This window comes from Anomaloglossus baeobatrachus, chromosome 2, assembly GCF_048569485.1.
Source record: "Anomaloglossus baeobatrachus isolate aAnoBae1 chromosome 2, aAnoBae1.hap1, whole genome shotgun sequence".
In the NCBI taxonomy this organism is placed as follows: Eukaryota; Metazoa; Chordata; class Amphibia; order Anura; family Aromobatidae; genus Anomaloglossus; species Anomaloglossus baeobatrachus.
In genome coordinates, this window is record NC_134354.1 from 181,464,333 (window position 1) to 181,482,669 (window position 18,337).

General features: G+C 42.9%; 1 protein-coding gene across 1 annotated transcript in view; it reads left to right on the top strand.

Annotated features, from left to right (window-relative positions):
- The window catches only part of RPGR (retinitis pigmentosa GTPase regulator), a 118,846-nt gene that overhangs the window by 66,930 nt on the left and 33,579 nt on the right, over nt 1-18,337 (top strand). The window contains exon 9 of the mRNA XM_075335508.1: nt 1,255-1,379. Within this exon, the coding sequence (XP_075191623.1) occupies nt 1,255-1,379 (125 nt within the window). The remainder of the gene's footprint in view (nt 1-1,254; nt 1,380-18,337) is intronic.

Here is an 18,337-nt window from a genome sequence, read left to right on the forward strand (position 1 = left end):
AACACACCAGACAGGTCCAGTATAAAGTTGTGGAGAAGAGTAAACCAGGGTTAGGTTATAAAAAAAAAAATAAATAAAATACTCAAGTTCTAAACATCTCGTGTATCACTGTTCAATCCATCATCCAAAAGTGGAAGTATGGCACAACTGCAAACCTGCCAAGACATGGTCGTCCACCTAAACTGACATCCCAAGCAAGGAGAGCAGTGAAGCATTGAAGAGGCCCCTGGTCATTTTGAAGGAGCTGCAAAGATTCACAGCTCAGGTGGGAGAAGCTGTTCACAAGATGACTATTAAATAAATCTGGTCTTTTTAGAAGAGTGCCGAGAAGAAAGCCATTTTTGAAAGCAAGATATAAGAAGTCCTGTTTGCAGATTGCAAAAAGCCATATATAGGCCACAGCTAGCATGTGGCAGAAGGTGCTCTGGTCAGATGAGACCAAAGTAGTACTTTTTTGGGCTAAATGCAAAATGCTATGTATGGAGGAAAACGAACACTGCACATCACCCGATAAACGCTAGCTCTACCATCAAACATGGTGGCGGCAGTATCATGTTGTGGGGATGTTTTTCTCCAACAGGGACAGGATTGATGGGAAGTTGGATGGAACTAAATACAGAGCAATCCTGGAGGAAAACCTGTTAGAGATTGTAAAAATAAAGTTAGGACTGAGACGTAGCTTCACCTTCCAACAAGATAATGACCCTAAACATACTGCCAGTTACATGGTTTAAATGAAAGCATATTCATGTGTGTGAATGGCCCAGTCAAACTCCAGACCTAAATCCCATTGGGAATCTGTGGTAAGACTTGAAAATTGCTCTTCACGGACGCTCTACATCCAATCTTACTGAGCTAGAGATAGTTTGCAAAGAATGGACAAAAATGGCAGATGTGAAAATCCGGCAGAGACCTACCCAAAAGACTTGCAGCAGTAATTTTAGCGAAAGGTGGTCATACAACGTATTGATTCCTGCATGTCACAATTTTCAGATTTATATTTTTAGAATGTTTAGCAGACCATGTATCATTTCCTTTATACTTCACAAACCCTTGCTATGTTGCATATATCACATAAAATACCAATAAAATACATTTAAGTTTTTGGGTGTGATGTGATAAAATGTGGAAACATTCACCAGGTATGAATACTTTATCCAGGCACTGTACAACGACAATGTACACAGGTTATAAAAATGTCCATTTTATCTGCTTTTTCCAAGTTCTAACATGTTTTATATGTTTGTTCTGTAGACAAAGGCCTACTTTATACCTTTGGTGATGGACGATATGGAAAACTTGGCTTAGGGGAAGAGAATTTTACTAATCAGTTTTCTCCCACACTTTGTAAGAACTTTTTGCAGTTCACCATTCAGTCGGTAAGTAATCCTGTCTCTCGTAGGTTTCTCTAATGAGAGCGTGTTATAGCACATGTCACTTCAGCTGTGTCTTCATGCCTTTTATTTTAACAACATCCACTTTAAGGCTCGGTTCACACCACAGTGTAGAAAATTGGCTGATTTTCATTGAGAAAAGTGGTACAATTTCTTTCTCACTTTTTGTCCGTGTGCAGTGAGTATACAATCCGTTTTTTTACAGTAGCAGATATATATAATATATATATAATATGGGTGAGTCTTATCTGATGTCAGAGTTATGAAGTATACTATGCAAAGGCAGTTACTGCACCAAAGCGTGCAATACCTTATAGCCGGGTTTATAGGTCAGCTTCAACAACAGGAAGATGAAAAATCGACCGCAAACAGCTGCTATGCCAAACAATTTCTTTTTTATTCAAGCGTTCTTTTCATCGGTGCAGATAAAAATGCGGGAGGTGACTAGGATGCGAGTCCCTCCAAAGGACGACGGCCGTTTCGTCTGTAAGTCAGACTTCTACGGGTCCACGTCGGGGAATGGCCGCACGCACCTTATAAAGGGGAGTGCATCCAGGCCACATCACCGCACATTAAAAACAGAGGAATGCACACATGATAGTGATTAACATAAGTGCAGACAACACATCCCATTTAAAACATGGTCATACAATCAATGTGACACACATTTCAAAAACAAACATGAAAACAGGGGGAAAAAAAGGAAAAAATTCACCTGAAAGGTACAGAGGCATTTATCAATGTCATATCAATACATAACCCATTATGTTCATATTATTCTTTTTAATGACATAACCACTCATTTATCAAAAGATCCAAAATGAATCCATCACTCGAAAATAATTTGCAAAAAATCAGTTTTATGCAAGCCGGTATTATAAGAATACCGCTAGGTCGTTACGGTCATTCAAACCCAGGTTTCCCTGCGCTCCAAATTTTATTATCATACTTGCTTCTTTACGTAGCAATAACTTATGGAGATCGCCCCCTTGTGGAGGCAGGGAAACCTGGACTAGTCCTGCAAAGCGCAAGATGTTGGGATTACCTTCATGTGCTGTGCGAATGTGTTCTATTAGCCTAGGAGAACCTTTACCTGTGGAAATCGATTTATAGTGCTCCCTAAAGCGTATGTACATGCACCTTATTGTCTTCCCTATATAAAATCTTCCACAGGGGCATACAATCACATAAACCACATACTTTGTCTTGCAGGAAATAAACTGCCTGACCTGGTGAGAAAAGGAACCAATTTGAAGAGATGTACCAGTGAGATGTAAGGCGCAAAACTTGCAGTGACCGCAGCGAAAATTCCCAACGGGCGAACATTTCTCGAGCCATGTGGACTGACAGGTCACCCTGTTTTTCACCAGCAGATCTCTCAAATTATTACACCGTCTATAAGAGACTAGGGGTCCTGCATCTGTCATACTCTTTAGATCCGGGTCGTTGGCAAGGATATGCCAATTCTTTTTTATGGCTTTTTTTATTACTCCATCTAAGGGGCCAAACCTAAAACTGAACATAAACCTATTTACGGCATTGTTCGTTTTTCTCACCTTTTTTGCCTTTGCCTGACTATGTGACAATTTTCCAATACCAGAAGATTGGCTGACCCATAGATTTTCAGAACTCTCAGAACACGCCTTCTCATACGCAGAATCAATTAATGTACTAGGGTAACCCCGTGCCAATAACCTTGATCTTAAATCCCCAGCTTGTTCTTCAAAAATCTCTTTTACATTATTGATCCTCCTTAGTCTCAAAAACTGAGAGTAGGGTAAAGCTACTTTAGTATGAGTGGGGTGGGCACTCTGAAAGTGCAGTAACGAGTTAGAGGCAGTTGGTTTCCTATACATCCTTGTCAATATTAACCCTTCTTTCACTTCTACCTCTATATCCAAAAATGTTATAACGTTGCCTCCAAAACATGATGTAAACGACATATTCATGGTGTTTGTACTATTAAGGTAGGTGACAAAACCTGTGAACTCCTCCTCTGTACCATCCCACACCATGAATATGTCGTCCACATATCTGAGGAACAACTTCACGTGCTTGAGAAATGGGTTTGTGCTAACGAAAACGTATACGCTCTCAAAAAAACCCAAAAAAATATTAGCCATAGCGCACGATACGGGGGTACCCATTGCAGTACCCCCGCACTGGACGTACCATTTATCCAGGAACATGAATGCGTTTTTTGAAAGCACAAAATTCAAAGCTTCACCTACAAAATCGCAATACAACTGCGTTTTTCCACTGCGAGCCACTGTCTCCCTCACTGCCTGTACACCCAGGTTCTGGGGTATCCGTGTATACAGGCTTTCCACATCGATGGACACAAGATTAAACCCCTCCTGCCAATCAAAACCTCTCAACAAAGATATAAAATCGTTACTATCCTTCACATAGGAAGGGATTCTTTCCATCAGAGGCCTCAATAACCAATCAAGATAGTGGGACAACGGCTCAGTTAACGAACCGATGCCAGCCACTATCGGGCGGCCAGGGGGGTTGACACTATCTTTGTGTATCTTAGGTATAGCATACCAATGGGGTTTTGTGGGAAATTCTGGAATTAATTTTTCGACCTGAGTGCTAGTGAGAAAACCGAGTGTTACATATCTCCCCAATAAGCGTGTTAATTGCTTCTTATACTCAGTAATGGGGTTAGATTGTAAGGGAGTGTATGTATCACGATCCTGCAGATGCCTTAAGCATTCTTTAATATAAGCGGTGCACGTTAACAACACAATATTACCGCCTTTATCCGCTTGGCGGAATACTGTGTCATTCCACGTGCGCATTATTTTTACCGCTGCCGCTTCTCCCTCATTAAGATTATTATCCATTTTGGGATATAGCAATGCCTCCACATCCTTGACAACTGCTTCCTGAAACACATCAATTAAATTACCATGGGCCACCGGGGGGAAAAAATTAGATTTCACCCCCTTAGTGAATCTACCACATTCATTAGTGTCACCACCTGGGTCAAAAGGCTTTTCGCCCTCGGGGTCATTCAGACTCAACAGCAAACCAGCGGCCTGGGTTACAGTGGAGTCAAAAGCCCCCGTGATATCCCAATCGCACCCCTCAGTTGTGCAAGGTTGGTGACCCTCAGGGACTATAGTCGAAGTGGTCGACGTCTGGTGAAAAAACTTATGCAAGTGCATTTTCCTTGTGGCTTTATATAAATCAATTCTGAATTCAGAAAAATCAAACTCTTCTGGCACGCAAAAATTTAAACCTCTAGATAGGACGGCTACCATATCATCGGTCAACACATGTTCAGACAGGTTAACAACATTATTGGCAGAAGGAGAGAGAGAGGGTGACAAATATTCTAATTCTTCCATGAGACAAATTTTCTCTTGTGACCTCTTCCCCTTGTGCCTCTTCCTGCCCCCCCTACGGATGCGTTTCCTAAAGGGGCAGGATTTGGCCCAACTTGAGGGGTCACCGTTCTAGAGGGGCCTGGAACCACATCCTCAGAGCCACTGGACTCCGATTCAGTGGTCCAGTACCCTCTTTCCTGGTTACCCAATTTTTTGTTTTTTATATAAGGTTTTCTTTTATAATTTTTAGTGCGATCTTTTGTCCAACAGAAAATTTGTCCCATTTCGTAATCTTTTTTATCTCTCATAAACTTTTCTCTTTTTTTAATTTTAATCTCTGTCTGAGTGTCAATCAATTTTTTGTCCAAATTCTGTATGAATGTTAACCATACACCCTCAGTGACACGTGAACGAGTGTCTTTTTTCAAAACGTCCAGCTGTATGTTCAGAGCTGAATATTCCTCCTCATTTTTCTTCAAGACCAGCTGTAGCAGCCTCATGGAACAATCATGCTGAATGCTCTCCCATTCTTTAGTAAAGTTTTTATCATCTTGAAAATGGGACAATGTTTTTATCACTCGGAGGCCCCTAGGGACCCTGCCGCAATCAACATAAGACTGTAACGACTTTATAGTCCAAAATAGACGCACCTCTCTGTCAGAGAGGGAATATATCTTATTTTCGAGTGTTTTAATGCCAAGTACCTCAGTGTCCTTTTTTAGATTGCATTCCTCGAAAAAGGAAGCCGCATCGATCCTCCCCGCCTGTACACCTGGAACGTCCACAGAACTTGCGCTTTCATTGTCCATCAGTTCCATCGTGGCCACCGCAAATGTGATAAAACACACAGTCTCTTGCGAACTTTGGTACTGAGCCCGGCAACAGCGTGCAAAAAAGACTCCAGAAAAGAATCCAAATATACTGTAGCAACAAGTGAACAAGTCCTGCACCGCCTGCCCTCAGATTACCTCCAAGTTCAGTGGCTCACGTGCTGATGACTGCCATGTAGCGCTGGTTTGCAGGCGCAGCGTGCTGGTCGGTATTGAGCAGCTAGGAGATCCAACAACAGGAAGATGAAAAATCGACCGCAAACAGCTGCTATGCCAAACAATTTCTTTTTTATTCAAGCGTTCTTTTCATCGGTGCAAATACAAATGCGGGAGGTGACTAGGATGCGAGTCCCTCCAAAGGACGACGGCCGTTTCGTCTGTAAGTCAGACCTCTAACTCGTTACTGCACTTTCAGAGTGCCCACCCCACTCATACTAAAGTAGCTTTACCCTACTCTCAGTTTTTGAGACTAAGGAGGATCAATAATGTAAAAGAGATTTTTGAAGAACAAGCTGGGGATTTAAGATCAAGGTTATTGGCACGGGGTTACCCTAGTACATTAATTGATTCTGCGTATGAGAAGGCGTGTTCTGAGAGTTCTGAAAATCTATGGGTCAGCCAATCTTCTGGTATTGGAAAATTGTCACATAGTCAGGCAAAGGCAAAAAAGGTGAGAAAAACGAACAATGCCGTAAATAGGTTTATGTTCAGTTTTAGGTTTGGCCCCTTAGATGGAGTAATAAAAAAAGCCATAAAAAAGAATTGGCATATCCTTGCCAACGACCCGGATCTAAAGAGTATGACAGATGCAGGACCCCTAGTCTCTTATAGACGGTGTAATAATTTGAGAGATCTGCTGGTGAAAAACAGGGTGACCTGTCAGTCCACATGGCTCGAGAAATGTTCGCCCGTTGGGAATTTTCGCTGCGGTCACTGCAAGTTTTGCGCCTTACATCTCACTGGTACATCTCTTCAAATTGGTTCCTTTTCTCACCAGGTCAGGCAGTTTATTTCCTGCAAGACGAAGTATGTGGTTTATGTGATTGTATGCCCCTGTGGAAGATTTTATATAGGGAAGACAATAAGGTGCATGTACATACGCTTTAGGGAGCACTATAAATCGATTTCCACAGGTAAAGGTTCTCCTAGGCTAATAGAACACATTCGCACAGCACATGAAGGTAATCCCAACATCTTGCGCTTTGCAGGACTAGTCCAGGTTTCCCTGCCTCCACAAGGGGGCGATCTCCATAAGTTATTGCTACGTAAAGAAGCAAGTATGATAATAAAATTTGGAGCGCAGGGAAACCTGGGTTTGAATGACCGTAACGACCTAGCGGTATTCTTATAATACCGGCTTGCATAAAACTGATTTTTTGCAAATTATTTTCGAGTGATGGATTCATTTTGGATCTTTTGATAAATGAGTGGTTATGTCATTAAAAAGAATAATATGAACATAATGGGTTATGTATTGATATGACATTGATAAATGCCTCTGTACCTTTCAGGTGAATTTTTTCCTTTTTTTTCCCCTGTTTTCATGTTTGTTTTTGAAATGTGTGTCACATTGATTGTATGACCATGTTTTAAATGGGATGTGTTGTCTGCACTTATGTTAATCACTATCATGTGTGCATTCCTCTGTTTTTAATGTGCGGTGATGTGGCCTGGATGCACTCCCCTTTATAAGGTGCGTGCGGCCATTCCCCGACGTGGACCCGTAGAAGTCTGACTTACAGACGAAACGGCCGTCGTCCTTTGGAGGGACTCGCATCCTAGTCACCTCCCGCATTTTTATCTGCACCGATGAAAAGAACGCTTGAATAAAAAAGAAATTGTTTGGCATAGCAGCTGTTTGCGGTTGATTTTTCATCTTCCTGTTGTTGGATCTCCTAGCTGCTCAATACCGACCAGCACGCTGCGCCTGCAAACCAGCGCTACATGGCAGTCATCAGCACGTGAGCCACTGAACTTGGAGGTAATCTGAGGGCAGGCGGTGCAGGACTTGTTCACTTGTTGCTACATTATAGGTCAGCTTCAGTCCTCCGGAAAGAAGATCCAAGCCAATGTCCAGGCAGCAGGAATCTACGTCTAATTGGACCCGTAGAAGCACAAGGACGTGCGAAATGGCCGTTGTCCATTAGGGGGCCTGCACCCGGTTCTCTCCCCGCTACTTTTAACTGCACGTGATATTAGAATAAAGCACTTTGGAAAATTGGATGGTGTCTGCCGTAGATTCCTGCTTCCTGGACATTGATTTCAGAGTTATATTGCAGCAAGTTGCGATTCTTTTCAGACAGATTTTGGCAGTGAACAAAATCCGTCATCTGCATTGCCTCATTGAATAACATGGATCAGTATGCTATCCGATAAAAAACCATATAGCAAATGTCCGATTTATAATGTTGTCTGAAGGAGCCCTAAAGGAATCTGTCGCCAGGTTGTTGCCTGCTTATCTGAAAGCATCATTATGTAGAGACAGAGACAGTGATTCCAGCAAAGCCCACTTATTGGGCTACTTGCTGTAGTTTTCATAATCTCCTGCTGATAAAACAGTGATTTTATCAGTAGAGGACTAGGATAATCCTCCATATGCATTAACTCTGTATAATCCAACTCGCACCACTGACTGAAAGCTTCCTGCCTTTGCAGAGTGTACACAGAAGACTGCCAATCAGTGATGTGTGGGTGGGGTTATAGGGTTATACAGAACTCAGTATTCAGAGAACTGATAGATCTACAGCTGAGAAAACAGTGATTTTATCAAAACTGCAGCAAGCAGTCCAGGTTGTGACCCATCGCTGGATTCAGGATCTCTACCCCTGCATCATGCTGGTCTCAGATGGAGTATTACGTTTTGACGACTGATTCTCTGTAAGACTGTGATTACATAAAACCAAGCACATTACATTGCTATAGACTGAAGAATGGTTTGTTTAACCCCATAGCGACGGCCTAACGTCTCAAGACGTCGGAAAAACAGGGTACTTATTCTGTTCCGACGTCTTGAGACGTCAGGCCGGAAAAAGCTTGTAGCGCCCCCCAGTGACGAAAAATCTCGGGGGTTTCAGCTACCGGAGGTAGCTGAGACCCCCAAGATTATCAATCGGGGTGTTTTTTTGGACCCCGTTAATGCGATTGCCGGTATACACCGTATACCGGCGACAACATTAAAAAAAATAAATGGCCGGTAAAATTGATTTATGTCTCATCTGACGTGATCAAACATGTCAGATGAGAAATAAATATGAGCCCTTAGTGCCCCCAAAGCCCCCGGTACCGGAGAGTCCCCCCACCACCCCTACCCCCCCTCCGGAAAATCCAAGATGGCGCCGACGCGCGGTGAAAACTCCCGCCGCCGCCGGCTCTGCATTCATTTCCCTCCGATCTGAAATGATCAAACATTTCAGATCGGAGGGAAATGTCCTCCCCCTGACCTCTCCTCCGGTACACCGGAGATCTCTGGTCCCCGGAGCCCCCTCCGGTTCTCCAGAGCCGCCTCCCCCCTCCTCCCTCCGGAGCGTGGAAGATGGCGGCCGCATTCATCCTGCTCTTTCTGCCGCATGTGACACGTCACATGCGGCAGAAAGTTGTCCCCAGGTCCCCCCGTCACCCCCCGTCACCCCCCCCAGCCCCCGGTCATACGTTACCTGGCTGCTGGTGCTCCGGCCCCGCGATCACGCCGCCTCCTTCTTGAAAGCTGGCGGCGCATGCGCAGACAGCGGCTGTCAGCTGGATCCCTGCAAGCAGGGATGCTGACGTCGCTACTGCACAGGCTGCTCCACTGTGGACCGGGGGAGGGTGAGTGCGGTAATCTGCAGCCACACTCCTCACATGGAGAGACTGCTGTTCTAGAAAATGGGGGGTACGTTCTGTGAGCGTGCCCCTCATATTCTAGAATGAGGTTACTGCAGGTCACTCTGCCCTAGGTTGGACCGGGGCAGTGTGAGTGCAGTTTTCTCACATTACTGCACCCACACTGCTCATGGAGAGCTTGCTCTTCCAGAAAATGGGGGATACATTCCCTGAACGTGCCCCCCATATTCTAGAAGATCCAGAGTCGGCGTGGGACCTCCATTAATAATGGGACATTACAGCTGGTATCAACCCCATATATTACCCCGTCTGCCACCGCACCAGGGCGCGGGATGAGCTGGAGCGAAGCGCCAGGATTGGCGCATCTAATAGATGCGCCACTTCTGGGGCGGCTGCGGCCTGCTATTTTTAGGCTGGGAAGAGTCCAATAACCATGGCTCTTCCCACCCTGAGAATACCAGAACCCAGCTGTCTGCTTCACCTTGGCTGGTGATCTAATTTGGGGGGGACCCCACGTTTTTTTTTTTTAAAAAACGCCTGGGGAGCCCTCCAAATTGATCACCAGCCAAGGTGAAGCTGTCAGCTGTGGTTTGCAGGCTACAGCTGTCTGCTTTACCCTAGCTGGCTATCAAAAATAGGGGGGACCCCACGTCGTTTATTTTAATTATTAATTTTTTGGGGGGCTAAATACAAGGCTAGGCACCCTTTAGTGCCACATGAAAGGCACTAAAGGGCACCAGCTTAGAATATGCAGGGGGTGGGACGTTATATTTGTTTGACATCTATCCATTCATCCATTGTAGCATTTTAGGCTGTGCGCCCACAATCGGGATTTGCAGCGTTTTGGGCGCAGAGTGTTTTCCCTGCGTCCATAGCGCTGCGTTGTGCTGTAGAAGCACAGTGGAAGGATTTTTAGAAATCCCGTGCCCACTGTGCTTCTCTTCTCCGCAGCATAAACCGACCTGTGGTGCAGCTTCCCGAGCCTCAGCATGTCAATTTATGCTGCGGAGATGAGTGTTCTCTGCAGGTAGCATAGAGCTCCACAGCAGCCTGAACCCAAATCGTGGGCATGGGCAGCTGCATTCTCTCGTGGACAACACTCACATCTCTGCAGGAGGCTGACACTGTGTACTAGACGCCGTGTCGCTGGATCATGGCCACATAGCCTAAAAGTGAGAAATTTGTTGCTACAGCAACATTTTTGTGAAGTACCTGTGGATTCAAAATGCTTACTATACTCCTGAATAAAATCCAGTTTCCAAAATGGAGTCACTTGTGGGGGGTTTCTAATGTATAGGTACCCAAGAGGCCCTGCAAATGTGACATGGTGCCCGCAATTTATCTCAACTTTTCCAGAATTCAAATGGTACCCCTTCCATTCCAAGCCCTCCCATTTATCCAAACAGAGGTTTTTGGCCACATGTGGGGTATCCCTGTGCTCATAAGACATTGGATAACAACCTGTTGGGTCCACGGTTTGTTGTTGTCTCTTGAAAAAGTGAGAAATTTGATGCTGAAGCAACATTTTTGTGAAAAAAATGAAAATTTTCAATATGGCAACCTAAGTTTATCAAATTCTGTGAAGTATTCGTGGATTCAAACTGCTCACTATACACCTAGATAAAAGCCTTGAGGTGTCTTGTTTCCAGAATGGAGTCACTTGTGGGGGACAGCCACTGTTTAGGCACCTCAGGGGCTCTCCAAATGCAACCTGGCATCCGCTATTGATTCCAGCCAATTTTGCAGTCAAATGGCACTCCTTCCCTTCCGAGCCCTCCTGTGCACCCAAACAGTTGATTTCCACCACATATAAGGTATCGCCAAACTCAGGAGAAATTGCACAATAAATGTTTTGCTGAATTTTTTCCTTTTACTCTTGTAAAAAAAAAAGCTACCTGGTTGAAATAACAATTTTGTGGTAAAATTTTATTTTTTTTTTTTCATGGCTCAACGTTATAAAATTCTGTGAAGCACCTGGGGGTTCAGGGTACTCACCAAACATCTAGATAAATTCCTTGAGGGGCCTAGTTTCCAAAATGGGGTCACTTGTGCGGGGTTTCTGCTGTTTAGGTACCTTAGGGGTCCTCCAAATGTGACATGGTGCCCGCAATCTTTTTCAGCCAAATTTCCTTTCCAAAATTCAAATATTGCTCCTTTCGTTCCAAGCCCTCCCATTTGTCCAAACAAAGGTTTCAGACCACATGTGAGGTATCACCGCGCTCATAAAAAAGTGGTTAACAAACCTTGAGGTCAAATTTTTGGAATTACCTCTTGAAAAAGTGAGAAAATTGATGCTAAAGCAACATTTTTGAGAAAATTATTAAAATTTTCAATATGACAACGTAACGTTAACAAAATCTGTGAAGTACCTGTGGATCTAAAATGCTCACTATACCCCTAGATAGAAGCCTTGAGGGGTCTAGTTTCCAAAATGGTGTCACTTGTGAGGGATTTCTTCTGTTTAGGTACCTTAGCGGACCTGTAAATGCAACATGGTGCCCGCAATCTATTTCAGCCAAATTTGCTTTCCAAAATTCAAATATTGCTCCTTCTGTTCCGAGCCCTCCCATTTGTCCAAACAGAGGTTTCTGACCACATGTGGGGTATCGGCGTGCTCATAAGAAAGTGGGGAACAAGTTTTGGGGTCCATTTTGTTGTGTTATTTCTTCTAAAAGTGAATAAATTTGGGTTAGAGCAACATTTTTAGGTAAAATTTAATTTTTGCTTTTTTTCATTCCACATTGCTTTTGTTCATGTGAAGCACCTGAAGGGTTGATAAACTTCTTGAATGTGGTTTTGAGTACTTTGGGGGGTGCAGTTTTTATAATGGTGTCACTTTTGGGTATTTTCTGTCATCTAGGCCTCTCAAAGTCACTTCAAATGTGATGTGGTCCCTAAAAAAATGGTTTTGTAAATTTTGATGTAAAAATGAGAAATCGCTGATAAACTTTGAACCCCTCTAACTTCCTAACGAAAAAAAATTTTGTTTCCAAAATTGTGCTGATGTAAAGTAGATAAGTGGGAAATGTTATTTATTAACTATTTTGTGTCACAGAAATCTCTGGTTTAACGGTATAAAAATTCAAAAGTTGAAAATTGCAAAATTTTCAAAATTTTTGCCAATATTCAATTTTTTTCATAAATAAACACAAAAAATATTGTCCTAAATTTGGTACTAACATGAAGTCCAATATGTGACGAAAAAACAATCTCAGAATCACCGGGATCCGTTGAAGCGTTCTAGAGTTATAACCTCATGAAGTGACACTGGTCAGAATTGCAAAATTTGGTCTGGTCATTAAGGTGAAAATTAGCTCCGTCACTAAAGGGTTAAGATTCCCAGAGACTCTTTACAGGAGTCATAAGACGCCTCTCACTTTTGCATGGGGAGGTGACGTGCACTAATGATGTCAGGTCTGCACATTGCTGCTGGTATTGCGCAATTCTAATAAGTAGGGCTGTACATGGTACCAGTCATACACGCATCCTGGCAGGTATGTGCAGTCCTCTCAGGAGGGGGGGGAAGTGCCGGATAACCATTTCAAATAGCCATTTGTAAAGGGTCTGTTCGGTTGTCATAATATTTACAAGGTAAAATATCTGTCTTTTTCTCCATTCTATTGATTTTTTTAACCCATTGACAGTCATTGATAGATACATTATGTTTGTCAGGATCAGTGCTAGTTATTGCTGTGTAATGGATATATCTGTCATGATACTGCGTAAGGAACTATAGCAGATGTGCTCACTTTTTACATTCTCTCACCCCCCCACCTCTTCAAATTAATAAGTTATTTAGTTGTACTCCAGAATGGTGAAAATAGATCCTGCAAAAAAGAAGCCCTTGTACAAATAAATCAATCACTCTTGTTATGTATCCGTAAGAAACGGTCGGAATATCCGTGGTTCGTGTGCCATCCGTATTTTTTCTCACACCCATTGACAAGTATCGTTCAATATATGTGGCCATACGACCAGGGCTGTGGAGTCGGAGCTCATTTTGGTGGAGTCGGAGTCAGTATAAAATGCACCGACTCAGACTCCTAAAATATATAATAAATTGGGGACAGTAGTGCAATGCAGAATGTACTGAATATTTTTTCATAAGAATTTGGGAAAGTTGTGAAATGTCCTATAAATGGCTGTTCTATTCCTGATCTAAGGCTACATTCACACACAGCGTTTTTGCTGCGTTTTTTTAGGATACGTTTGTCAGCTGCAAAAGCAGATCAGCTTTTTAAAAAAAGCATCACCTGAAAGGTTTTTGAGCTCATAAATAATGCTTTCAATAGCAAAAGCAGATTAGAAAAACGCCACACAAACTGACTGCTCATTCTTTGTTAGGATCTGTTTTTGAGCACAAAAACGGATCCTCACAAAACGCTGTGTCTGAATGTCCTATCTTGAAACCCATTGCCTTTGCTGGGAGGCCCAGAGTCACTGCATTTCACTGAATTATTTTGCCATCAATGTTCGATATGTTTGTGACAAGAAAGAACTTGTTAGCAAGACACTGGCAGTAAAAGATACTAAAGCTCATCACAGCAGCCAGTTTCTCCAGGCCTTAGTGGAAAAAATTCTGCAAGATTACAAACTCAAAAAAGAACAGGTTCTTCCTATTGTAACGGACAATGCTTCAAACATGATAAGTACAATTAAACTTATGAATGAGAGTAATGAACAACAGCTAGGAGAAGATTTAGGATTTAGCATGTGTGAGATGGAGCCACAGCGCTGTTCATGTAACTGAGGAACAAACAGATATTACAACAGAAGAACAGCAAAATGATACTTTAGGATTAGATAATCTTGTTGAAGCTGCTTCGAAACACTTTCATATTCATCACATGCGCTGTGTTGTGCATGCGCTGCAGCTGGCAATAAGAGAGAGTCTGCAAGAGGGAACCCGATTTCACACATCCGGCTTTTCGCGACTTTGGCGGATGCGGCGCACTCCAATACAGTGTATACAGTACAGTAGCAGCGCGACAAACGCCGGTCACATGCTGTCATGTGACCCAGAAGTTGCGGCGCTGCCACTGTACTGTATCGTACTCTACTGGCGTGCGCCGCATCCGCCAAACCAGCGAAAAGCCGGATGTGTGACACTGGGCGGGTATGCTGGAAATCTGATTGGAAAAGTGAGGAAATTGGTTATTGCCACCAGAGCCCCTAAAATTGATTCCATCTTGAAGAGACGTGTTGGGAAAGGGGCAATTGTTGATCAAGCCACTCGGTGAGGCAGCACTTATTTAATGGCTGAGCGATTAATTGCTTGAACTAAAATCATTTCTTATAGATATGGTGAACCCTCAAGTAACCTTAAATGAAGGTCAATGGACACAGGTGGCTGAATTGAAGGAATTGTTTAATCACCCATTTACCGTGACTAAAAAATTACAAGCTGAGGATTTAAGTCCTGGCATTTTCATAAGGGAGTGGAAGAACTTTGCCTGCCCCAAAGAGGAGGTTTAATCCCAGATGGCATTTCTGCTTCAATGAAATGGAGAGAGACACAGCTATTAGAAAATAAAATTCTTCTGGCAGCTGTTTATGTGGACCCAAGTCATCGTATACTGCTTGATGATCAACCGCTTACTAAAGGAAAAGAAGCTCTGACTGAGGTAGCAGTTAGGATGAGCAGCTACAAGACTACCAGGCGCAAGAGGACTTGGGTTCTGACAGTGCTACTGCTGCCATATCTTCATCCTCACCAGTTGAGGAGTTTAACTTTGACAAGTATTTGGATGAGATGGAGCAGGCAAAGGGTTGCCGCAAGGAAAAAGATTTCACTCCGTCTCCTATAGCAGCAGATTAACCAGATTTCAGTAAAATATTTCACTTGCTCTCAAAGAAATAGAAAAATTCAACCGTTCATCAAAACTGACTGTCCATGAGGCAATTCCTAAATACCCGGAAATTGATAGAGATGTTGCCCATGTGGTTACGGCTTTGCCTCCAACCCAAGTTAGTATAGAGAGGTTGTTCTCTAGCCTTAAAATTATTAGGTCAGATTTTAGGTCATCTGCGAAGGAAGATCTGATGGAAGCAATTCTATTTCTTACAACAAATTCATAGACTGCACAAATGTTATTTAGTATGTTTTTGTTGAAAACTTTTGCCACTTACATAGTGTATTACATAGTGTTATATATAACACTATGTAATATACTATGTAAGTGGCAAAAAACAGTTTTCAACTAAGGGTCTTCTGGCCTCTAAATACACCATTGCGGACCTGATTCGTTCTGTGGTTTCGGAAACATACCGGGTCAAGGGTAGATCTCTTCTTCCTTACCTTAAGGTGCATTCCACTCGGGCAGTGGCTGCCTCCTGGGCTATTCATCACGAGGCCTCTGCTGCCCGGATATGTAAAGCTGCTGAGTGGTCTAGTTTGCACACTTTTTCGAAGTTGTATAGGTGCATACTTCCGCCTCAGCAGATGCAAACCTTAGTAGAAAGGTTTTGCAGTCTACGGTCGCCTATCTCTAGTCTAGCCTGGGCCACCTCCTTCGTGTTTTTATATTTTATCCCCTCCCTTGGGACTGTTTTGGGATGTCACTGGTCCTATGTTCCCCAGTGAGGCGAGAGAGAGAGAATAGAAGATTTTTGTGTACTCGCCATAAAATGTTTTTCTCGGAGCCCTCATTGTGGGACACAGCTCCCTCCATAGGTTTGTGCCTTTTCTATGATTAGACTACTGCTTGTCCACTAATCTGAGTTGGGTACTGTCAGCTGGTGGATATACACTGCTGGGGAGGAGATAACTTTTTGTTTGTCTAGTGTCAGCCTCCTAGATCCAGCAACATTTACCTGTGGCCCTGTGTCCCCTACTGAGGGCTCCGAAAATGAGATTTTACGGTGAGTAGACAAAAATCTTCCTTTTTAATACTTAAAGGAGTTGTCCAGTACTAGGACACTTAAGTAATTAGCAGGAAGGGAGGGGCAGCCGCAGCACTCACTTGCTTTTACTCACTTAACCGAACGAAGGAGGGGCAAAGGAAGCCGACGCTGATTAGTCGTGGGGCTCGTGTGTCATAACAATGTGACGTGAGCCCGGAAACAAAAGTTCTAATATCGCTGAAACCACACAGGAGTTGAGTATAGCTTTATTATTTTTATCGGGGCGCACATAGGGAATGAGAAGGGGTTGTCTTAGTAGTGGACAATCTCTTTAAATAAAAAAACAAGTATGTATCCAACATAACAAACATTGAGATAGATGGTGGGTGAGCCACAAGGGAGAATTACCCCTAACAAAAAATCAGAGCGTACTGCAAAGTAATGTGTAATCACTACAAAAATTATGCACAGATAGTGTACAAATATACATGAACATCATATGATTGATAGGTAAAGGAAGCATTAATTCAAGCACTGGAACGGCAGCAGCATTGGAGGGGCATCATAAGCGGTATTATTTTACCAGGACCACCCATTTATATTGTGCTTTAAAAAAAATAATAATTAAAAAATAAGTAAATATATTTTATATATATATATATATATATATATATATATATATATATATATATGTATTGTAACGTTGCACCCTGCAACCTGGGGGTTCAACTCACTTGCAGCGGGGTGAGGTAGCTTCAGCAACACATCTACAGTCTTTTTATAAAAATTCCAGCCGTTTATTAAAAACTTGTCATAAACGGCAAACATTAAACATAACAGGCCTCTCCTGGCTTAAGGCAAAAACATAGCACAACCACATACCGTGGGCTTCCACTCCAGTACAGTCTCTATTGGAAGTGTGGCGCCTGTACACACTGGCCCCTGCCAGGGAACAACACTTGCTGTGGCTCCTTCCAAGAACCCAGAGACACTCTGCAGACTCCTGTCTGTCTCTCCACTCCAGGAGAGCTTCGGTCCAGTAGCCACAGCACTATACAGCCTGGCTTGCACACTACTTCCAGTCTAAACCCAGACTGAAATCCAGAACCCTGTGTTCAGCCTCCAACAGGCTGATACACCCAGAGCTCCCTGCTCTGCTCTTACACTCTCTGCAGAACACACACGGAGTCTCCTAAATCAGACTGGACACACCCACAGGTGGAGGTCTGTGATTCCCAGACCTGCACAGCACACAGGCATTATTAATGGGAACCTGACCCTTATATGCAGAAACAAGCCTTTTTGGAACTACAAGTCCCATAGCAACCTCTTCAGTTTAATATCACAGCGACCTTCTCCACTGCAACATATAGCGACCATTTACCACATTGGTGGTCGCTATCTCACAATATATATATATATATATATATATATATATATATATATATATATATATAAATTTGTAACTTCGTTTAAGGGCAATGATTTGCAATAAGAGCAAATACTCACCATTCACACTTCCAGTTGCGTTCTTTCACTGCGCTCTGACCCACTCTGGAGGTAACTTTCTCTACATATGTACTGTATGCTGTATACAGGATACCATTGTACAGTACAGTGTATACTATACAGCATGTCTATCAATTTGCATTTGTGGATACAGTATTGTACTTACCTTCTGCTATTGCTAGTGCTGTAATCTAATTGCCTGTGCAGTATTCCCTCCTGACATTTGACTTAGTTCTGCCCTTATTTTGGGGAGCATAGATTTGGGTTTTTTTTATGTATTCTTTTAGAATTAAGTTGTCATATGTATATATAATTTTTTCTCTCTATAGTGCACCTCCCGCACACCAATTCTATTGTAAGCTAATCTGTTTTGTATGTTTTTACTGTACTGTACAGTATTTTGTATTAGTGTACTGTATTAATTTCACATCACACCTCCTCCTCCATGCTTCACAGTGGGAACCAGGCATGTAGAGTCCATCCGTTCACCTTTTCTACAAAGACACGGTGGTTGGATCCAAAGATCTCAAATTTGGACTCATCAGATCAAAGCACAGATTTCCACTGGTCTAATGTCCATTCCTTGTGTTCTTTAGCCCAAACA